The sequence below is a fragment of the Puma concolor genome, chromosome C1, assembly GCF_028749965.1.
Source record: "Puma concolor isolate L17-30 chromosome C1, mPumCon1.1.hap2, whole genome shotgun sequence".
NCBI lineage: Eukaryota > Metazoa > Chordata > Mammalia > Carnivora > Felidae > Puma > Puma concolor.
In genome coordinates, this window is record NC_141674.1 from 175,180,221 (window position 1) to 175,204,272 (window position 24,052).

The 24,052-nt window shown below is 35.5% G+C and overlaps 1 protein-coding gene and 1 long non-coding RNA gene across 2 annotated transcripts in view; one reads left to right on the top strand and one right to left on the bottom strand.

The window, feature by feature from the left end:
• ITGAV (integrin subunit alpha V) overlaps positions 1-24,052 on the top strand; it is a 92,733-nt gene that overhangs the window by 39,624 nt on the left and 29,057 nt on the right. Inside the window, exons 5-14 of the mRNA XM_086719108.1 lie at positions 4,133-4,194; positions 6,609-6,654; positions 9,761-9,886; positions 11,658-11,702; positions 12,492-12,535; positions 12,621-12,677; positions 15,088-15,140; positions 15,495-15,697; positions 20,519-20,710; positions 22,958-23,003. Coding sequence (XP_086575234.1) covers positions 4,133-4,194; positions 6,609-6,654; positions 9,761-9,886; positions 11,658-11,702; positions 12,492-12,535; positions 12,621-12,677; positions 15,088-15,140; positions 15,495-15,697; positions 20,519-20,710; positions 22,958-23,003 — 874 coding nt within the window. The remainder of the gene's footprint in view (positions 1-4,132; positions 4,195-6,608; positions 6,655-9,760; positions 9,887-11,657; positions 11,703-12,491; positions 12,536-12,620; positions 12,678-15,087; positions 15,141-15,494; positions 15,698-20,518; positions 20,711-22,957; positions 23,004-24,052) is intronic.
• Positions 2,382-9,448, bottom strand: LOC147578584 (uncharacterized). The gene is made up of 2 exons (XR_015255387.1): positions 9,135-9,448; positions 2,382-2,488 (listed from the first exon to the last, which is right to left on the bottom strand). It is a non-coding gene; the product is annotated as an uncharacterized LOC147578584 (long non-coding RNA).

The following is a 24,052-nucleotide window of genomic DNA, read 5'->3' on the forward strand; positions in this document are numbered from 1 at the left end:
GAAGTGCCTTATGGTATTTATATCCAGAGCACTTTTTAGACTGTTTCTTTTTTTATGTTCCATTGGTCACCAGATAGTTTAGTAGAGAGAATCAGGAACAGAAGTAGAACATGTAAGACTGTTACCTGCTAGATTCTTTTCATCCGTGTTAGGTGACTTGGGACACCAGGCCAAAGGAACTGTTCAGTCCTTAAAATTTTAAGCAGTTGAACTTCCAAGAAGCTGCAGACGGTTTTATTAATGCTTATTTCTGCACCCACCGACTTGACCCTGCATGTTGTGAGAAGTCAACATCAAAAGAATGATACCTCCCTACAAGTGCTTGTTTATTTGGATTGGTCAAAAAGCACACTGCATCACAGGACAGAGGAGGCTGGCAGGTTTCTATTCCGTGTTTGATGCCATCTGTATCACCACCTTTATGTTGCTGTTTGGGTTGGAGTCCTGTCGTCTTTTTGGTATGCGGAAAATGTGAGGATTCCATTTGTGTTTGCAATTTCTGTATTGTGAAAATGTTGCTACTGTGAGACGGTAATTTTATAGCTAGGAGGAATGAGCTAACTCTTGCCCGCCAGGTTTGTAACTTACCATTTATGTGATGGACATAAAGGTAAAAATCACCCTATTCTCACATGATAGATGTGGGAACTGAGATTCAGATTGTTGGAAGTAATTTTTTCCTACATCTTTTAGTAGTGAGTGATCTAATGAGGACTTAAACCCAGTTCTGTCTTATTCCAAAGGAGCCCTTCCCTTGTAAATACTAACAATGGAATATGTTTTCCATTTCAATTGCCTCAGTGTTAACCACAGCTTTTCCTTAAAGAATACATTGTGCTTTCATGAATACAGGTTTGGATAATTCTGGGTGTGTGAAATACTTGGTACCCTTCTGAAAGCAAGCATTCTAGAAATGATCCATTCATGTGGATATACTGTTAGATTAGGCTAGTGTTGTTTTTTCATTTTGCCTTTTCTGTAATGACCATTTTTTTTTTCTCAACATGTATTTAAAGGATGAAGGCAGTATTTGCATGATGTATCTGTTACATAATGCTTTTGCTTATTTGGTTTAGGCACAGAAATTGTAAATATAGGCACAAAAATTATAAACTCATTTTAACCCTTATTTTCTAAATTATTTAACATCCAAATCAGGTCAGCAAACTGGCTTGTGAGCCTCTTTTTGTAAATAAAATTTTATTGGAAAGCAGCCACACCCATTTGTTTACATGTTGTTTATAAAGGGAGAGTTAAATAGTTGCCACAGAGACTGGCTGGCCCCTAAGTCTGAAATATTTGCATATGGTCCTTCACAGAAAGTTTGCTGATCGTTAATCAAATAATAAAACCTAAAATCTTAGAAAAAGCAAAAGAATAACCTCAAAACATCAAAGTGAGTGCCTTTCATCCTAATAAATCTAGCTTTCAGTATCCATTGATCACTGCACATGTTTTTTGGCTCAAACTTTGAAATATGAAGCTATGTACAGACCCAAATTACGAAGAGCAACTTGACCAGAGGTGAAGAAATGCTCAGGAGTGGGAATCTGAGAACCTGGGTTTATTCTAGCATTTTGTCAGCAACCTGGCGATAGCTATTGGTGGTACACTTAACCACTCTGGGCCTTTGTTTTCACTATTAGTAAAACACTGATTTGGTTAAAAGACTTCAGAGATAGAGTTTTTGTATTTTGTATCTTCTTCATGCTTCCATAGATTGTTCAACCAATGATTGATTTTGCATGGAGGTGCCAGTTTTGAAGGGCTAAGTTGCTAACTTCTTGATAACTTTGCTTGTTTTGGTAGTGGTAGTTTGTGGGGGGTTGTTTGTTTGCTTTTGTTTTCAACATGACCTGTGTGTGCACGCTGGACATGAAACTTCATTGTCTGTGAAAAATTTTCCTTGTTCCTGATTATGTTTGCTTTTGGCTTTTCATAACTATCTGTGACCTAATGGCTTTACACAATAGGCCAGATGACTTTCTGTTCTAAAAGTGCCTGACCCACAAATCATTTAACTTACATGTTCTTAATTCCGTGATCAGACTGAGTCCTTTGTTCCTTCCGCTTTCTGATGACATTTGTACATAGATTTTTCTCAGTAATGATAATGAGCTGGCTTTTCTTTCCCCTTGATTGTTAACTCAGGAAATTACAAGCACATTGCTGATTTGAGATAGTGCAGTTTAGTGGTGTGGACACACCTGGGTTCAGATCCTTGCTTTCTTATTTACTAGCTGGTTGACTGTGGTCAAGTTCCTTAAGTTTCTGTAAGGCTTAGTTTCCTTATCTGTAAATTGTGAATAATACTAGTATCTCTCATAGGATTGCTGTAAGATTTAAATGATCATACCTTGGAAAATGCTTTCATACAGTACCTGGCTCACAGAAGGGGCTTTGTGAACATTAACTGCTCTTACTATCATAATCAGTAATATTATTTATAATGCTGTCAGGCTTGATGAATGGGAGAAATATTATTCATCTGTAGAAATAAAAACAAAAGCCTTCACGGAAATAGTTGTAGTTAACATAAAATTCTTCACATTGTCATAAACATTCAGTTTAATATGTACCTGTTAATAAAATTTTAAAGGACAGTCATGTTTTCTTGCTGGGATGTTCTGAGAAACCAAATAAAGGAGATAACTGTACAGTATGATAATCAAAAAGGGATGTCTCTAAAAATAGCCTGAAATAGTTCCCTAAATACAACTTGAAGAAAGGAAATAAAGAGCCAACTTGAGGTCGGAGCAGACTTCCTCAGTATGATTCACTAGACACTGGAAACCCCAGCCCCACATTCTCCCATTCCCTCCTGTTAAAAAAAATTCACATTGGGGCAGCATTACACTCTTGAGGCCTTTAATAAAACAACTTCTAAATTTAGTTATTAAGTGTGTAATCTTGGGGCAGTTCCCAGGTTTTAAAATGGGTTCAAAAATTTTGATGGGAATATTTGGAAATTGTCCTTTCAGTTATACCGAAAATAGATATTTTTGGTTCCTGTGTTTGGGTGGCAAGTTTAGTAATACGAAAGCATAATTACTTATATATTGTAATTGTCTATAGGAAATGCTTGATAACTAAAGAGTAGTATTTTTATTGTTCCTTGTTATCCTCGAAATAAAACAAGGGAGAGCCTTCAGATTCATCCTTACCTGTGTTCTAGGTCCAGTTTTACTCATGATTAGGGTTAATCTAAATGAACTGGCTGCTTGTCCAGAAATTGTCCCCTTGTGAGAACTACAAAATAAAGGGTAACTACAAAAGAGTCAAACTGTTGAGTCTGTTATCATTTGGAAAATAATCAGTGTCGTGTTTAAAGATGTTCACTTTCATTAGACTGCAGTTCTAAATATGTTGTGAAGATAGTTTTGTATTTCGCTCTTTGCTGAATATTAAGTTAGGGTCTGGCCCTCTCCCAAAATCCTGAAGTACGTTTTTAATAGATTTGTTGTTGTTGTTGTTGTTGTTGTTGTTGGCTGTAAAATGTGTGTGTAGTCAGTATGTATTAGGAGTGCATGTATCTCTTTACTGGTATTCATAATAAATTTGTAGAGTGCTAACTGGAATTTCAAATTCAAACTGGAATTTTACTTGTAGATCACAACTCATCTTTGTTTCATGAAATCAGAATAGTGGATCATAACCAGTAGTTCTTTTTTAAAAGGAGTCAAATAAAATAGAAAGTATCAGAATATATTGTCCATGGTAATAGTGATAGTTTCGTGAAATTTTGTCTTATTCATGTATGTGTTATACACACATACAATAACATACATGTTGGGTTATATGGACTGTGATATAAAATATAGTCTTGCTGTGGGTTATGGTTAAAAATAAGTTTGAAATCTACCATCTTAGGTGATGTTTCTATTTCCTGGTGACCATTCCAGATACATTGATCTCTCTCTATTGCCATTATCTGAGAGAATGGTGCTGGTAAAAATGCATAGTAACTTTTTTAGAGTGTGATAATAACTCATTAAATGCCACATTGAATGAACACTCCCAGTTCAACAATACATTATCTTATGATTACAGTGATACAGATTTTTCTCATGTTTTGTTTTATGTCATTTGTTTGTTTTTGGGTTTGTGTATATTTCCAATCTTTTTATTTTAGAAAATATTGATGCTGATGGACAGGGATTTTGTCAAGGAGGATTCAGCATTGATTTTACCAAAGTAAGTTCTCATTTAAGACTGAATGAGATTCAGATCTACCTCATTATCTAAACCATTGTTAAAAATTACTTGCTCAATACTTCAGCTTCTTTATAATTATTACCTGTTCTATGAAAACACCTAATAAAAATGTCCCATGCATTTTGATATTCTTTGGCTCATATTCTCTCCCTAGTGGACGTTGCCTATTTGAAATAGACATCAAAATGAGAGTGGGGGACACCAAAAGATCTCAGTAGATGACAGATAACTATTATGACTTTATATTAAAATTTCTAATTAGATAAATTTATATAGTACTAAAGTTTTGTCTTTTTGATTGAAATTCACAAAAGCTGTCACTGGGAGCTTGATTACAGAATTAGAGTTTAGTTACATAAAAGCTCAGAAACATGCATGCTTGCCATCTATTATGTGCCTACAGGCACCAAGTAAAGCTGAAGCAGCTTAATTATTGTGAAACATCTCAGATGCGTGACTCTGTATTTTTAACTCAGCGAGCATGCTCTCCAGAGTTGACAGTTTTTATCTGTTTTCCTGAAATAACAATTCAGTTTATGTTTTCAAAGGAAATTTTTCTTAAATACTTTTCCTTATGTCATTTTCTTTTGTGTATGTGGGGATTTTTTTGGTGAGATATGTGAAAATATTGAATATCAAATTGAGAATATTAATTTCTCTATTTGAGATAGAAATCTCAAATATATTAATTAAAAATAGAGCTTCCTTAGAAAGCTTAATATGGCTTTCTTAGAAAGTATGAGCAACAAATGCCATAAATTTACTAAAATGATATAAACTATAATCATGTAATTCAGAAAATTAATAAAGCATTTTCTTGTTTTTTTTAATTTATATTTTATCTTTATTTAAAAAAATTTTTTTCTAGACTGGGACTATAATTGTAGTTAACTTTCCTTATTACATAATTGATTTAAGTCATTCAATTTGAAACTCATAATTCAAAATTTACTCATAATTACTCATAATTCAAAATTTGAGGAAGCAAAACAAAGAGAGGTAAAGTATATTAATAATATTAGGTTAAACTTCCATGATATATTTTCAAAGAGGTGTTATATTTTAAAAAGTCCCTATGTTTTCTGTACCTATGCCTATGTAACTATAACCCCAGAAATATTCTCATATAGCAACCATTCACTACTAAATTAGTTATTTACTTTCTTTAACTCATTTCTGGAAAAAAGGTGTCATTTTACAGCAGACAACTTAGAAGTACCTTTTACATAACCAGGACAGGAAATTGTCTGTTGAAAGCTTGAAAGGGCTATATGTATGTTTGGAGGGGAAGAATTACGTTTTTTGTCTCCAGGGGGGAAGAAATGTCCAAAACATTATGCTCAAACACTAAATACAGTTATCTTGAATTAGATACTTATAGTTGGTTACAGATACAAGAAATGCTAGTCAAGTGTAAATTGTATATATTATATACCCTGAAAAATTTACCTTCTAACTTCATTCCTGTTTAGATCTGCAAGACACTAAAAATAATTTTTCATTAGCCAACGAATTAAAAAAATTTCTCTTTTATTTATTTTTATTTTTTTTAAGTTTATTTATTTTGAGAGAAAGAGCACAAGTGGAGAAGGGGCAGAGGGAGAGTGAGAGAGAGAGAATCCCAAGCAGGGTCCACACTGTCAGCACGGAGCTGGATGCAAGGCTCGAACTCATGAACTGTGAGATCATGACCTGAGCCGAAATCAAGAGTCAGATGCCTAACTGACTGAGCCACTCAGGTGCTCTCAAAGCATTAAAAAATTTTTTTTTTAATTTTATTTTAGAGAGAGAGAGTTTGTGAGCAGGGGAGGGCAGAGGAAGAGAGAGAGAGAGAGAGAGAGATTGAGAATCCCAAGCAGGCTCCATGCCCAGCACAGAGCCCAACATGGTGTTCGATCCCACAACCCTGGGATCATGACCTGAGCCAAAACCAAGCGTCACATACTTGACTGAGCTTCCCGAGGCATTTCTAGCCAAAAAAATTTTAATGATTACTAGAAAGAAAATTTGTCTATATAGTCACAAATGTAATATACAAAATTAATGACTTTTTGTTCTACTATAACTCAAAATTATTTTATAGTAGTACTTGCTAACAAGTTGCGAACCAGCCAGATCTATAGAATCAATGTGTGTATATATTTGTATATTTTCATATATTAATAGTCATAACTTTTAAAACATTTTTATTGTATTTTAGAAAAGTACAATGAAAATTTACTGAAAATGAGTCAGGAGAGTTTGAGATTTGTGATTTTGTTATATGTTTATATAGCTTTTATGTGTATTAAATATCATATATATATATGGCTTTTGTGGGTATTACATTGCTTTCAGTTTTTAAATCTACCTATTTTTAAATATGTATTTTTTTGTTGTTTGATTTAATCTAGGCTGACAGAGTACTTCTTGGTGGTCCTGGTAGCTTTTATTGGCAAGGTAGGTTGATATATTTTTTTAAAGTTATTTATTTATTTTGAGAGAGAGAGAGGGAGAGAGAGAGAGAGAGAGAGAGAAAGAAAGAGAGAGAGAGAGAGGGAGCGAGCATGAGTAGGGAGAGGGGCAGAGAGAGAGGAGAGAGAACATCCCAAGCAGGCTCCATATGGTCAGTGCAGAGCCCTACATGGGACTCGATCTCACTAACCATGAGATCATGACCTGAGCAGAAATCAGTAGTGAAGAGTCATATGCTTAGTCGACTGAGCCACCCAAGCACCCCTAGGATAATATTTTTTAAATTACTCAGTAATGATTGTGTTTAATGCTTGCTTGGCTTACCATGTGCCTATACAACTTTTTGAATTATTTTAAAGAAAGAAATTGAGAAATACAATTTAAATGCGTAATTGCTATCTGTTTCACAGTATTTTTTTTTAAAAAAGCACTGTAACATCCTATATATAATATAATATATAGAAAATTTGTGGCATATTATAATACATAATATATATTATATATATTTTTAGTAGAAAGTAAACAATATTTTTAAAGTAAATTATTATGTAAATCTACAAAGTAATTTAAAACAATTTATTTTTATTGTTTGTGATACATGCTTTCTTGTCTCTACTCTAGAGTCTATAGTGTAAACATTAGGAAGTGTGTGGAACTGATCTATGCAGGCAAATTGTGGTATTCTGAAAGCTCATGGTTTTAAAGTATTTTCAATTTGTTCATTAGAATATTTAAATAGTTATTTTCTCATTAACCATTGACATCATGAATGACTTCTTCGTTTTGGGGAGCTTTTAAAATAGTGGGTCTTAGGAAGTTTCAAAAGAATGTGTCAAAATAAAGATAAAACACTGCATTCTTCAGTCATTCTGGGAGGCCCAATAAAATTACTGTTTGAACAAATGCATAACATCATTATTTGCTGAAAGTTTGAAAACAGGTACCTAAATTTGTTTACTTGCTTTATGTTTCATTTATGATTATATACACACAATTATATATTTAATTTATTCACGTTTGTTTTCTGCTAATAAATGCTATTCACAGAGCCAGAACTTTTGTTTCTTGGCATTCTGACATTTAAGCATTATCAGTATTTGGAAGAACTGGAAAAACCTGTGACTGTATGGATGTGCAAGTTACTTTCTAATTCTGAATTTTACTTCTGTATTCTACACTGTGCTTTCCTTACTTGCTTTTCCATAGGAAAACCCACACTTGCTTTTGTTTCACAGAAAGGGAAACTCAAGAAAGAAATTTACTGAAGGGGAAAATAGGATAGAAAAACAATAAGAAGGAATGAGAAATAGAAATAAATGAAAAGTTGAAAGGGATGCCAAAGGAGGGAATGAAGAAAAGAGAAAAATCAGGGAAAGATGAATCAGCATGTGAGACACACTAAATGAAAGAATTTGGATTCCTGTGAACTATATACATTTATTGAAAAATGAAATGATTTAGGAAGATTCTAATTGAGTTTTAGAGGTTTAAAATGAACACAAAAATAATTCTAATTGCATATGAGATTAAAACAGAGTTTTCGAGTTTTAAAATGAACACAAAAATAATTCTAATCGCATATGAGATTAAAACAGAGTTTTCAAGTTTTAAAATGAACACAAAAATAATTCTAATCGCATATGAGGTTAATACTTTCTAGTAAGAGAAAAAACATGGAATTGTTTTTCTTCTCCATTGCTAGTTATGTAATTCGGTGGAGGGGAGGGAAGTGTCTGCTGGGATGCCTGGGAACCAAAGACTGATTTTGCAATTCTCAGTCAGGACTGATAGTTATCTCTGCCTTTTTAAGAGACACAGCTGTGAACATGTTTAAATGATGAGTTTTTTTAATACCTTGAGTATTATACAGTGTCTGTATTCATTCCTATTTAAAAATTAGGACAGATACAATCAATACCATGTTGATTTGAGTTTTATTAGTAAATGGTCTAGGAAATGTAACTGAAAGACTCAGTAGCTGGGCAGAGAATATTTTGTTCTAATGAGATTAAAATCATCGAGTTTTACCCTGAATTAATAGGTATGTCAGAATGAATTTTTCCACAGATCTCAGAATTATCTCTATACGAATAGAGAAAATTGTAATGTTTTACTCAAAAGAGATGATAGAATTTTCCTGTGTTCTTTGATTCAAGAAATATTTGTTGAATTCCTGCTATGTGTTAGGTCTGTTTAGGCACAGAGGATAAATTATTGACCCAAACAGAAAGTGTTTCTACCTTTAAAGTAAACCTTTGTGACTGGACAGATTGGAACAGACTGATAAATGTTGGCTATGAGGTTTTCTTCTGAAACAGCAGAAATGAGGAGATTATGTTCTTCATGTATGGAGATGGCATTTTGATAAGTCAGCCAACTTTTCTTGGGGTCGGGAACAATCTGATTTTTGTGTAGTGCTTTAGATTTCTTGGCTACCTTAAGGTTGTGAAGAAAAGTGAACTCACCCATTCAGGCCTCTTCATAAAGGTATCCAAATAATTTGTGGAAAAAAACAATCGATTCATTCTTCTTATAACAGTAAAGGTAATTATTTCAGTAGATTTTCAAACTCTTTTTTTAAACATTTTTTTAATGTTTATTTAATTTTGAGAGAGAGAGACAGAGGGTGAGTGGGGGAGGGGCAGAGAAAGGGAGACAGAATCTGAAGGAGGCTCCGAGTTCTGAGCTGTCAGCATAGAGCCTGACGCTGAGCTTGAACTCTCAGACCTTGAGATTATGACCTGAACTGAAGTTGGATGCTTAACCCACTGAGCCACCCAGGCACTCCTAGCAGTGACTAATTTTAAGAACTAGCTTGAACAGAACATCAACTTTCAGATTGAGCATTATGAAGAGTTATTTAAGGCTAATAATTAGAAATACCAATCTCTCTTTTTTTAAAGATTGTATATTTAAGTAATCTCTACACCCAGTGTGGGGCTCAAACTCACGACCCTGAGACCAAGGGTCACATGCTCCACCGACTGAGCCAGCTGGGCACCCCTTGAATGCTATTTACTCTTGTGCTGGTACCATCCATCATCTGCATCATAAATTCCCATTAGAAAGTTATTATATATATATTTTTCAGGTCAGCTCATTTCGGATCAAGTGGCAGAAATTGTATCTAAATATGACCCCAAAGTTTACAGCATCCAATATAATAACCAGTTGGCAACTCGGACTGCTCAAGCTATTTTTGATGACAGTTACTTGGGTAAGTAAAACCAAAATATGGATTCATTATATGGAGTTGCAGTGTATTTGCCCTGTATTTGCATATGCCGCTTTAAGCAGGACAATCTTTTATGTTGAATTTTTTTTAAATATAAGGAACAGGAACATAACTTCAAATTGTTAATGAATACTTAGGTTATGTTATATTTCAGTAGTTGAAATTTAGGAGTGATTACTTATACAACAATTAATAGTAATAGATAACTTTTAAAGTATGCTTATGTATTCTAGGCATTGTTCTAAGTATGCTTTATCTGTATTAATTTATTTAATCCTTACAACAGGTCTGTGACAGTGTACTGCTATTATCCCTATTTTGTAGGTAAAGAAATTCAGGCACAAAAAGGCAAAATAACTTGCCTGAAGTCACTCACTTAGTAACTTGCTGTTCTAATATTCAAACCCAGGCAGTCTGACTCCTAAACTTCTATTCTCTGTGTTATTCACTGTGTTAAACTTTGGTCTTTAAAGTTTATTGAGTTTTGTTTTCTCCCTTTAGGTTTCTCTTACTCTTTAAACCAAGGACTTAGGACAGCAGTAGTACTTTGCTGATTGAAAAAAATATGTTATTTTTTGCTCCTTTAAGATAAATTACAGATTTACCCTGTTTTTCTAAAATTGAGATACAGTTGACTTGTAATATTATATTACTTTTAGGTATACAACATAATGATTTGATATTTTTATATACTGTGAAATGATGCTCACAATAAGTGTAGTTAATATTCATTATCACACACAGCTACAGATGTTTTTCTTGTACTGGGAATGTTTAAATTCTACTCTTTCAATATACAACATAGTTGTATTAGTTACTCACCATCCTCTATGTTATATCACATGACTTATTTATAAGTGCACGTTTGTACCTTTTGACCACCTTCATGCATTTTGCCCACCTTTTATCCCCTGCCTCTGCTAACCTCCAATCTGTACTCTGTATCTATGAGAAATTTACCATTTTTAACTGACTCCTTTGTGAAGTTGATTAACGTCTTATTTTTCTAATAGAAAAATACTATTTTAGGGTGTAACTGTTTCCTTTAGATTCATTTAGCATGTACATATGCATCTGTTACCTCTAGAGAACAAAATACTGCATAACTAAAGGAATTGTGTTGACCCTTGAGCAGTGTATGACTTAGGTGCACCAATCCCTTGCACAGTCGACAATCTGCATGTAACTTTTTAAAAAATGTTTATGTATTTATTTATTTTGAGAGTGAGACCAAGCAAGGGAGGAGCGTGGGGCGGGGGAGGAGAGAATCCCAAGCAGGCTCCGTGTTGTCAGCACAGAGCTTGATGTGGAGCTTGATCTCACAAATCATGAGATCATGACCTGAGCCGAAACCAAGAGTCAGACGCTTAACCAACTGAGCCACTCACGAGCCCCACATATAACTTTTGACTCCCCCAAAATCTAATAGCCTACTGTTGACTGGAAGCCTTAGTAATGACATAGTGAATTAAGACATATTTTGTATGTCATGTGTATTATATACTGTATTCTTACAACAAAGTAAGCTAGAGAAAAGAAAATGTTAAGAAAACCATAAGGAAGAGAATATACATTTACAGTACTGCACTATATTTATTGAAAGAAGCCTGTGTATTAGTATACCTGTGTAGCTCAAACCCATTGTTCAAGGGTCAATCCTTTTTGAAAATATTTTCAAGGGAAGCCTATTCAGCAAGTATGCCGTAGGTGACTGTGCCTTGATGGAGTTTCACATTTTGTTCTTCCTATTCAGGTTATTCCGTGGCTGTCGGAGATTTCAATGGTGATGGCATCGATGGTATGATACACTTGAATTATATTTACCCCTTCTTAAAAAATATAGACTAAACATTCAAAACAGGTAACATTGCAAAACCTCAGCAGTTAAAGGGTTTTGAAACCATTGTTATAGAATGTAACAGAAATGGGGAGATGTTAGTACATTGATGTAAGGTTGGTCTACATTAAACTTTATCTGCAGCTGCTGAAAGTTGAACCAGCCAGTTGCTGAGTGCCCCTTTGTTTTCCCCCATCCACTCCTTTCCCGCCCTTGGCGGTTCAGTTTTTCTTCAGCTCCTTCCTTCTTGCTTTTCAGCGGATTTGGTCCTCTTGGAGGGTCTTAGTTCCTTCTTCTTGTAGACATAACTTGTAACTTTCTGGGCTCTGTATGTAAGATTGTTACCTCATCCTCTGTCTGTCCATCCATCTCCCTTCAGAGCTCAATTTATGAATCACAGACTTCACCTGATTTTGACCACATTTCGGTGTCACTGCCTTTCCTTTGTTCTTAGGTCACTTGATCTTAGCTGTTCTCTTTTTAATAAGATTACAAATTCCTGAGGGCACACATGCATTTCTTTGAGAGTTCTCAAGAATCTTTCTGTATTTTGTAAGGATTTGATCTTGTTAAAAAATACTATGGTCATTTATTATGGAGTACCATTAAAGAATTTTTGTTGTTGTTGTTTTCTACTGAAATAACAAAACAGAACTTAAAGCTTTCCGAGATATCCATTTCCTCCTACAGTTTTCAGTATTGGTCTTGAATATGAGTTATTATGTTTTATTTTGTTTTGTTTTGTTTCAGACTTTGTTTCAGGCGTTCCAAGAGCAGCAAGGACTTTGGGAATGGTAGGAAAATTAAAAGGAATCTAAAAAATCTCTGGGTTATCTTATATTTTATTATATTTCATATGCTTTTGTTTTTCCTCCACAGGTTTATATTTATGATGGGAAAAACATGTCCTCCTTACACAATTTTACTGGTGAGCAGGTATGCTTTTAAAATGGTTTTTTTTTTCCCCCACATCAGCATTTTGTAACAATGTCTTAAAACTTTTCTTGTAAGTATCATAATGGTTTACGTTGAATATGTAATGAATATTGGTTTAATATTCAATGTTATAAATGTAAATAGGCTTTAAAGAATTCACCTTTGTTTCAAGCAGAGTAATTTGTGTAAACAAAGCCTTTTGTAATTGCACATGATGGCTTGTTTTTTAAGGAAATCCACAAACTGCACACATACATGTCAAAAACACAAAACCACAAAAACTTCCTTTTTTCTTTGCTGATGACATTAAATTCTCCTTTAAGGAATGATCTATGCCCTTTCATTTTTTTTTTTTTTCGATGCAAAACGAAGCATGGCACAGATGTGTATATTATAGATGTCATCAGTAAACTTCATTTGTAGTTCAAGAGATAAAACATTCTTCAGTTAAAAAGTAGTACTATTAGGCACTAGACATTCTCTGCAGGTACAGGCATTTTATAACATTTTGTTTCGTATATCTCAGAGAATTAAATGGCCAGTTAGTAATGGCAAAGGAAAAATCAGTAGCTACAGAAAAAATAATTATATCCCAGGTGGCAGATCTGGGATTCAAGCCCACTTCTTATTCAGTAGAGATTTTTGGGCTTTGCCAGAGGATTGATAGGATGAGGAAGTAGACGTTCAGCCCCCAGAAACCTCATCCCACGTGTAGCGGTCAGTGTTGATTCACAGCACGGAACAAACGGCCCGCAGTTGACAACCCGTTAGAGTCGTGGCAGGGGGTGGTTATCCCTTTGTGAGGTTTTGACTTCTTGACCTCAAGCACCTTCTCCTGTCAGATGCCTGTGTATGTCTCTGGATCACGTACGCAGTCCATGATGCTTTCTTTATTGCTGTGGGTGGGAGGAACATGGGCTTTGCTTTAGGACAGACCTGGGCTCTTCATTCTCAGTCTTAACTGCATTGGACAAGGTATATGCCACTGTAAATCTGGTGGGTCATTTGTAAAAATAGTGGTACTGGTAACTTTCTTATGGGGTTGTAGTAACAAATCGAATGAAAACATTTTAATCCTAGTGCCCAGGAAAAAACTTGTCTAAGTAAATGCCCTTTCTTTACACTTTCAGGCCGAACGCCTTGCAAGGTTAAGACCCCAAAATAGTATTCTCTTAAATTGCACTGTAAATACAATACATTTTATTACACATCCTCTGGTCTTGCAATTGGATACAGACTGCACCTTTCATTTTCTTCACTTATACTCTGTCAACCCAAAATAGATGATGCAGGAATCTCCCATATCATTCCTTCCTGATATCTCCACCAGTCAAAATTTGGAAGCTTTTGCTAACTTTCCTGTCTGTGGTTTGTTGACTCATTCCTCACCTTAGTTCATCTTTAAAATGTCATCTCTCCTAGTTTTGCTTTGCATGTTGGGCTGTGTTTAGAACTTTTCTTTTCAGGTTTATTTCCAGCCAGTCTGCTCTGTCTGTGATGTCTAGCAGTCTTCTGTAGTGGAGGAAAGGACATTCCTTCTCCCTTCACATAATCCTGTAATAAACCCAAAACTAGTTGCACTGTGTATAACTCAAAAGCAAAGCTATTGGCAAGTAATCAGATGAGATGTGAGACAAGAACAAAGTCATTCCAGTATCTTTCTAAACAGTAATTTCTTGAGAGTAGCAGTGGTCACATAGGGAGAGCCAGTTATGATCTATTAATAATTATTATCTGTTATCTTTACTGCATAGACTCCCACTGATAACTTCTTGGGCTCAATTAAAACTTCTGTCTGTGACTATGTATCTTTCTGATGGTGTATGTATGACATTTTTGGGGCAGTGGAGAAGAAGGGTGATAATAGGTTAGGCCTGGGAAGGAGCGTTAGTTATCCTTAGACTTAAGTGACATGTGTTGAAGACACCAAAATGATATACACGGGATATGTTTTGCCTATAAATCTAGGGAAATAAAAATGCCTCATTACCTGATTGTGTTGGTAGAATAAACAAAACAGAAGAAATTTATTTACTTATTTATTTTTTAATTTTTTTTTAATGTTTACTTTTGAGAGAGAGAGAGAGTGTGTGCATGTGCACGCATGAGCAGAGGAGGGGCAGAGAGAGAGGGAGACACAGAATGTGAGGCAGGCTCCAGGCTCTGAGCTGTCAGCACAGAGCCTGACACTGGGCTCAAACTCACAAACTGTGAGGTCATGACCTGAGCCAAAGTCAGACGCTTAACCAACTGAGCCCCCCAGGTGCCCCCAAAAGAGAAGAAATTTAGATTGAAACTATGTGCAGAGAAAAATAAAAACCTTTTCCGTTTGATTAAATATACAATAAATATTAACTGTCAAAGCTAGTTGGATGAAATGTAACCATTTCATTTTCTTTTTGTTATCCAGATGGCTGCATATTTTGGATTTTCTGTCGCTGCCACTGACATTAATGGGGATGAGTAAGTTTAAAAAGATGTTTCCAGAAACAGTTTTCCTCTCATGTTTATGAATGCTTTGCCAAAATTAAACATTTTTTCTTCTGTTTCTCTGTCCCCTTTCTAATCTGTTTGTCGTGAATATGAGAAAACCTCTATGATGTTCATAATTTCTTTCAGTAGCTTTTATGATATGAAGGAATAAAGTAATTTTTATGAATTACTCATAGTTTCTTAAAAGAGTTGAAGGAAGATTTGAATTTGAAATGATTTTTTGCTTCAGTTTGGTTATGAGAGATGTGGAAAGAGGGAAATTGAGTTTTTTATTAACAGGTGGAATTTGATCTTGCGTTGGTGAAAGAGGTTCTGCTCTTTTAGTTATGCAGATGTGTTTATTGGAGCCCCTCTCTTCATGGATCGTGGCTCAGATGGCAAACTCCAAGAGGTGGGACAGGTTTCAGTGTCCCTGCAAAGACCTTCAGGAGACTTCCAGACGACCAAGCTGAATGGGTTTGAGGTCTTTGCGAGGTTCGGCAGTGCCATAGCACCTTTGGGGGATCTGGACCAGGATGGCTTCAATGGTAAGATCAACAAAGTTCAGTAATTGTGGGTCCATAATTTTCTGTGTCTACCTGGAAAAGTCTTGTACCTTCCTCTGTGGTTGTTCATACGAGCAAACCTCCTTCCTGGAAGGAAGCACTGGATTGATAGTGACTCCAGGTTAAACGACAGTTGCTCTTCTTCCTTAAAAATCTGAGCAAACTTTAAAAAAAATTATTCTCATAAGTTATTATTCATACAGCCGCAAATTAGAATTTTGGAATGGTTAAATTCTGAAGGAAATTTGCATTCCCAGGGAGCCCAGAGTAAGCTGGTGGTTTGTTGTCTCTGTCCTGCTTAGCAGCAGTGCCCTCTACTGTCCATTTGGATACAAATGTAAAAAATGCACCCAGGCACATTGTCAAGGCAATGTTGACTCTAATTGCATCCCTTAGAGGTACGATTTGCCTTTAATATTTTTAAAGCCATAACTTTGTTGTGGCTATCTGAGAAGTCCTGAGAGTTCTGAAGGATGTTATAACTCCCTTCGTGAGGGCAAGTAAAAAATATAAGCTCGTTGTTTTATAATAGTCCCATTTAATAATTTCTTTATTTTTTTAAGTTTATTTATATATAGAGGGAGAACATGTGCGCACATGGGCGTGTGTGAGAATGGGACAGGGGAAGAGGGAGAGGGAGAAAGAATCCCAAGCAGGCTCCACGCCGTCAGCTCCAAGCCCAAAATAAGGCTCTATCTCACAAACCGTGAGATCATTACCTGAGCTGAAATCAAGAGTTGGTTGCTTAACCAACTGAGCCATCCAGGCACTCCAATATCTGTAGATATCTTTAAAAATCAAAGTGACTTTTAACTTAGAGTAAAATATAGATTATAAATTATCAAGATTTAAAAAAAATTTTTTTTAATGTTTATTTATTTTTGAGACAATGCAAGAGACAGAGTGCAAGCAGCAGAGGGGCAGACAGAGGGAGACCCAGAATCTGAAGCAGGCTCCAGGCTCTGAGCTGTCAGCCCAGAGCCCGACATGGGGCTCAAACTCACAAACCGTGAGATCATGACCTGAGCTGAAATTGGACGCTTAACTGACTGAGCCACTCAGGCGCCCCTTAAAAAAAGAAATACTGGTACAAAACTCTCAGAATAGAAAGTTGAACTTTTGGTTTTTTGAATAATCGATCATATATAGGGATATGCCCCTTAAAATTTAAAGTTATAAGTTAAAGAGAAAACTTCAAAAATACAGTTGAATTTTATATCTTCCAAGTTGTGGTGGAAAAAGAAAACCCCTTTTAGGCTTCAAGACTACTCTACTCCTACCTCATGGGTAGTTCTGTGTCATGACTGGGAGTGTCATTTCTAACCTTAGCTCTAGATGTTTTCAGTGTTAGTAAGAACTGTTCACAGAAACATCTTGCTGCCTAAAATAGAGTCCTAAAGATTTGTACTACCAAGAGAACTTAAATCAAAGGAACTCTGGTATAAAGTTTAAAATAGAACTTGAAAGGAATACTGTAGAACAGAGCAAGCTGTTACTTACTGATAACAAAATGACTTAGAAAACACAGGGCCAAATTTGAGGTTCTGCCTTGCTATAGCAGGGCCACTGTCTCTGGGGTTTCGGGGAGAGCCTGGCATGTTTGCCATCACCTTGTCTTAAGGGTATTCCAGCCACTTTAAAGGAAGTTTCCTCAGTATTATGATCTGGCCAACAGCTCATTCCATTTTCTATATTTTTATCAAACTGTGTTACCAGTGAATACAATAATTATAAACAGATAAAAAATAATGAAGTTTTACAGAGATTTGACAAACAGATTTTACTTCTAGAAATGGATACCAGAAAGGATGATTTTGTTCTCCCCAAGTTTCTCCTGGAGTCTTATTGCCTCAAATAGTGGCTTGTGAATAATGGTATCTTGAGTGGAAAATGATCTGATCTGTATTTATGCAACTATTTATATATACTTACAGTTTATATGTATCTATATTTTATATATATAATATGAACTGTTAGTTATAACCTGGATCTTTTCTTTGTGTAAGCCTGATGACATTAACCCTTTGTTAAACTGTTCATCCTATATTCCCCCATTTCTACCTACACCCACTATGAAAACCTTAGGTATCATTAAGAGGGACACTGAGAACAAAACAGTGAAGTTATGTTTTGTATACGTTATGTATAAGGTGCAGTTTTTGTCAATACTCCTCCAGAAAGAGGGGAAGAAAACACAGAAAAGAGCAACTAAAATGATTAAAGGAAGAAATCAGTTGTGTGAAAAAGTAGGGCTTTCCAGACTGGACAGATGCCAGCCAAGAAAACAAGAAGATAATTAGGATATATAAAATAATGAGAAGTTTAGGAAAGTTAAAGATAATTTTTGTTAAATGGTTTTTCAACACTAGAGTTGTCTTCTGTTGGGAAATTATATTTTGATAAATATATATTTAAAAAAATTTTTTTGACGTTTACTTATTTTTGAGAGACAGAAACAGAGCATGTGTGGGGAGGGGCAGAGAGAGAGGGAGACACAGAATCCGAAGCAGGCTTCAGGCTCTGAGTTGTCAGCACAGAGCCCAACACGGGGCTCGAACTTACAAGCCGTGAGATCATGACCTGAGCTAAAGTCGGACGCTCAACCAACTGAGCCACCCAGGTGCTTTGATAAATGCGTTCTTAATGCCTGTGTCAATTTAGAAGTTATGCCTACCTTTGAAACTTAAAAAAGAAAAAAGAAGGACTCTTATTTAATTTAAATACTACTGTTTTTTTGAAGAATAACAAATTCTTAGTTGGTCCTTACTGCACGCCATGCCCTATTCCAAGTGCTAAAAATGACAGGATAAATTAGAGCCCATCCATGTCCTTAAGGAATTTAGCATCAATAGGGGCAACTTTTATGTAAACATTAGAAGGCAGTCATCACCGTGTTTGGGATAATGCTGGGCATAATGCTCTTACATTAAAGATAAGTGATCAAGGTGTCTGGTGTCTCAGGAGATGCAGCATCAAGGAGGCTGGAAGCAGTTTGTGTATGGGAAGGTATAACTGAGGCAGTTTGCAATGACTGGAGCATAGTGGCTGTCACAGGCAAGATGGACACATCCTTGCTCTTGTGAAGCCTATGTTTCATGGAAGACCCACAAAGTAAATACATAATGGGGGAAATTCAGATAGTGATAAAGGCTGTGGATTAAAACAAAAAAAAGGCAGGTTAACGTGATAGTGCCTAGACAGTGTAAGTGAGAAGGGAGAGTGCATGACTTTGTTGTCAGGGAAAAAGAACCTCTCTGATACGATGACATTTGATCTATGATTTGGATAAACAGAAGGAGCAGAGCTTGAAAAGCCCTGGAGCAAGAGCTGTTAAGGCACAGGGAGCAGCAAGTGTAAATCCAAACATGGGTACTAGCTTGGTGTGTTTAAGGAACAGAGGAAAAGGTCAGGATTGATAGGAAGGGTGAGTGAGGGCTAGAACTGGGATGGTAGGGGAGGGTGGGGAGCACTGGTGGAATGACTACACAAATCAGGTAGTGTTTAAATGCTTTGGGAAATGAAGGATTTTAAGAACGAAGGTGGCATATTAACCTTTGGCCGTTTTGAGGAGAGTGGATTTTAGGGGCAAGAACAGAAGTGGGAGCCACTCAGGCTGCTTTAGGGCTCCAGGGAAAGGATGAGAATGGCTTGTCTAGGATAGTACCAGCAGAGACAGGGAAGTGAGCATATTTGTCATGTATTTCAGAGTTTCAAAAGGTTATAGTGACCATTTTTCTCTCTTTTTTCTTTTTTGGAAGAATTTCAAACTTCTTATTTGCTTGTGTTATCTTAATATAAGTTGAGCAAGATGGAGATGAAATCATAACTTTCAAATTTCTGAGCCAGACTGCAGTTTCAAAAAACAAAAACCATGCCCACCTAAATTAGAGCTTTGAGAGCTGGAATGAACCTTAGATGAATCTTTTGACATGTCCCCTCCCTTCCATTTTAAGGATGAAGTATTTTGAGGTCCAGAAAGGTTAAGTGATTTGTTCAAGGTCATACCCAGAATATCTGGCTCCAAGTTAATGTCATTTCGACATAGTTTTGCTTGAATCTCCTTGAATTAGATCGTTGCTTTGGAATAAAGAGTATTCTGCTAAACTTTGAAGCAGTATTTATTGTGGTAAGTGGGTTGTATGAATGCAGGTTTTGCCCTGCTGTCCGAAAGCGGAGACTTCCCATGAAAACTTTCATTAGCAGAAGTGGTATTCAAGCGAAGAAGCAATTACCATTAATGTGATGTATATGGAAAATTTTTCCAAACCCCCCAGATTTCCCAGACCCAAAAAGTAACCACTCTCAGGGTTTTGTGATACCTTAGGACACATCTTGCTAATGGATGCAAAGAATAAGTTGACATAAAGCATAGATGCTCACAGGCACCGTTGAGTGCTACAGGCAGCTTGATGCTGAGAAGTTGGCTGTGGTTCCCGGGGAAGGAGCTCATGGTGCCCCTCCTGCTGCTTGGGGAGCAGGCAGCTCTTAGAACGGTTCATTGTAAAACAAACGCTGAATGCTAGTTTTGCTTTTCTTTGTAAAAGCGAATGCTCTTCAGATTTTTTTCAGTCGGCAAAAACAGGTACTAATGTAGGTCTTCCCTAAAAGCAAAGTGCTGTAAGGGGAACTTTTGAAAGGAAGATAACTGCATTAAGATCTTTGCCATATAAATAGTAACACTAAGACTTCCCTCTCTCTGCCCTTGTTCTCCTCCTCTCCTTTGCTTCTCCCTTCCTCCTCTTCCTCCTTCTCTTCCTTCTTGTTTCTCTCCAAACTACCCCCTCCCTTCCTTCCTCCCCACAGATATTGCCATTGCTGCTCCCTATGGGGGCGAAGATAAAAAAGGAATTGTTTATATTTTCAATGGAAGATTAACAGGCTTGAATGCAGTACCATCTCAAATCCTTGAAGGGAAGTGGGCTGCTCGAAGCATGCCACCAAGCTTTGGCTATTCAATGAAAGGAGCCACGGATATAGACAGAAATGGATATCCAGGTGCTTTCCTAGAAATACATACAATTTCTTAGGTTGTTCAGTCCTAATAGCGAATAGTTTGTTACTGCTCTCTTGATTTACGTCATAAGTTATTTCAGTTCAATACTTCAGTTATTGTTCATACCCCTGCTATGTTCTTTAAGGCACTGTTCTCATCACCGAAGGGGATATGAGACAAAGACAGCTGTATTTCCTGGGAGCTTCCAATATAAAACATATACTCTGAGTTTCTTCTTTTGTTGTCCTGAACTCTGTAATGAAATGTCAGACAAAACTTTGAATGTTCATTCTAGCATTTTAAATGTCTCCTGTATTTTTTAATCATCTAACATTTTTATGGACTTGACTAATCATTGTGATTGTTAAAAGATACATTATCTCATTTAATTCTCCCAGTAAGGCTGGTGAAGCATATAGGCTAGCTTAGGTTGTTATTATGCCATTTTTATGGATGAGAAAAGATTGAGAAAGGTAATTTGCCTGAGGTTGCCTTTTGGTTTGAACCAGGACAGGAACAGAGGCCTTTTTCTAGCAATTATATACTTTGGAGTATTATAACGGATCTGGTCATAATGGGTCCATTCTTTAAATGAGATATAATGCAGAAGATTTGATTTACCTTTATTATTGAAACAGTTCGTATGAGCCCAATATACAAGTGTGTTGAAGTGCTTTTGGAAATAGGACAGGAATGTGATTCTTGTCTGTTACTGTTATTTCAGGAGATTTTTGGCTATAAGTGCAATATATTTGTTATAGAACTTTTAGAAAATACAGCAAAGCATATCTTTCAATCATTTTTTCAATGCATTCATTATAGTTCTTTAACAAAACAGAATTATACTTTAGGCACTGTTAATAGCATATTTTTTTATTCACTCAAAGTATCAGAAATGTTTCCCCATATTGCTAATTATTCTTCTAAATATGAATTATATTTTTCCCATTCTATCAAATGTATCAGATCTTACTTAAGTTTATTTTTGGGCATTTATATCCTTGCATATAATTCTGGTGCATACCTCTGATTATTTCCTTAGGACAAAATTCTAGAATTGCTGTGTCAAAGATACGGCACTTTAAAAAAAAAAAATCTGTTGATACATGTCATCAAATTATAATCCCATTCCCTCAAAAAGAAGGTTTTGCAGCTCTTTTTAAGCATTCACCAGAATGAGCAATCATTTACCCACTTGGGTGCCTACACTGAGGGTCATCTGTTGTTTTTGTAAAAATAATATTAAACTATATGATAGGTAGAAATGTTACTTTGTTCTACTTTATAGTTTTTAATTATCAGGGAGGGTAAGCATTTTTGTTTATATGTATTTACTTTTGTGAATTCCCTTTTTACTTTTTTTTTTTTTGCTCTGTTTCTATTGGGATGTTGTTTTCCTTTCTTTTTTTTCCCTTAGGACAGTGTCTTAAATATTGTGGATAGTCACCCCTTAACACACACACACACACACACACACACACACACACACACACACACACACACACACACACATATATATCTCAGTTTGTTGTATTTGCTTTTTGGGCATAAAGAAGTTCTTAATTTTTAGGTAATCCAATCTACCCATCTTTATGGTTCCTTATGTACTTGTCTGCTTAGAAAGGGTTTCCTCAGATTTACCTTGGGTATATTGTGAAATAGAGCTCTTATTTCATATTTTCTTAATCACGAACCCATTGTACCAGCTGCATACAAAAATTAATGCACCCTGTTCTTGTTAATTTGAATGCTATCTGCTGTCCTTCTAAGTATTCTATGTATATGTAATGTGCTTTGTTTTGTTTTGTTTTTGTAACAAAGGGAAAAATTTATAATGAAATTTAGACTTGTAATGAAATTTTGCAGTGAAATTGTAAAATCCACAGGTACTTCTAAAACTTTTTCCTTTGAGGGGTATATGCATTTGGGTGATACACACTTCCTTATTATTGCTAATTTTTATAAAGTACCCTTTAAAAAGATTCTCATCTTTACAAAGTATCCATTAAAAATATTCTTGTCTCCCTGGATGAAAGATTAGTTTTATGTGGAGTGTATGCCATTTGATACCGTATTTAGAGTTCATATGTTTTTGCCTTTGAGATACTATCTTACAACCATTTAATGAAGAATAGTTTTGAGACTATGTCTAAATCTTTATCACATGCACTGAAAGTTTTATAGAATGGTATATGAATTTAAAAAATTATTATTATTATTATTTACATGTTTTTCTACTCTCTTTTAAGACTTAATTGTAGGAGCTTTTGGTGTAGATAGAGCTGTATTATACAGGTGAGCACGTTTCCATATCCTGTAATAATAGGAATATTACCACTGTTTGAATTTCAGTTTAATTTTCTTGAAGTAATGATAAAATTTGTTCTTTCTAGTCAAGCCTTGCTCAGTCAGCATTTATACAAGGAAATCCCAAAGCAGAAGAAGGTGTAGATTTTTTATTTAGAAATGCATTCAGAATTTTCTCTCTTTGTTCTTTAAATTATGTTCAAAGATGTTCTTCTGTGTTTTAAATCTCTCTTTAAAATTTATATGAGTTTACATTTTCCTCTAAAAGGCAAGAAGTTAACTTGATGTTTATCCCACAGCATTCTGTGACCACAGGGCAGTATGTAATGACTTCCCAAATCAATATTTTTATTAGAGCAATATATATAAATCCACATAACCTGTATTTCTCAGCTTCATCCATATTCTCAGTTATTCTCTATATTTAATCAATTCCTCATGCTTTAGACTATCATCTGGCATCCCAAGTAGGTGAAGATGCTTACACTTTTATGGGCTATGTTTATACATGCCAGAATGACTAACCTGAGTTCTGTGTAATGGAATTTATGTTGGGTCAACTTGATTGTGGCTCTTGGGGCCACGTGTGCCCAATCATTTATCATGACTGAGTAGGCACAGTGCCGTGAGCCTACTATATTTTTATACAGGGCTTAAACCTGTACATCTGAACTTTGGAAAACTATTTATTTTAATTTATTATTTCAGTTTTTAAAATTGCTATTAAAAGGTAATACATATAGTAAAATGCATGTAGTAAAAACTCAATCAGAAAGGACATAAACAAAAATAACATACTTCCTTTCACGCCAGTTACTAGTTTATGAGTATACCCTACCAGAATTATTCTGTGCATTAAAAAATTATGTGTATGTGTTTGCGTATGCATCCTTTGTACATGGTGGGTTTTTTTCCTGTCATATAAAAATTATATTGGATATATCTTAGAGATCATCTCGTATCCACACAGATGGATTTATGTCACTCATTTCCCCTACTGTATTGCATTGCGTTAGGTAGATACCCCACAACGTGGT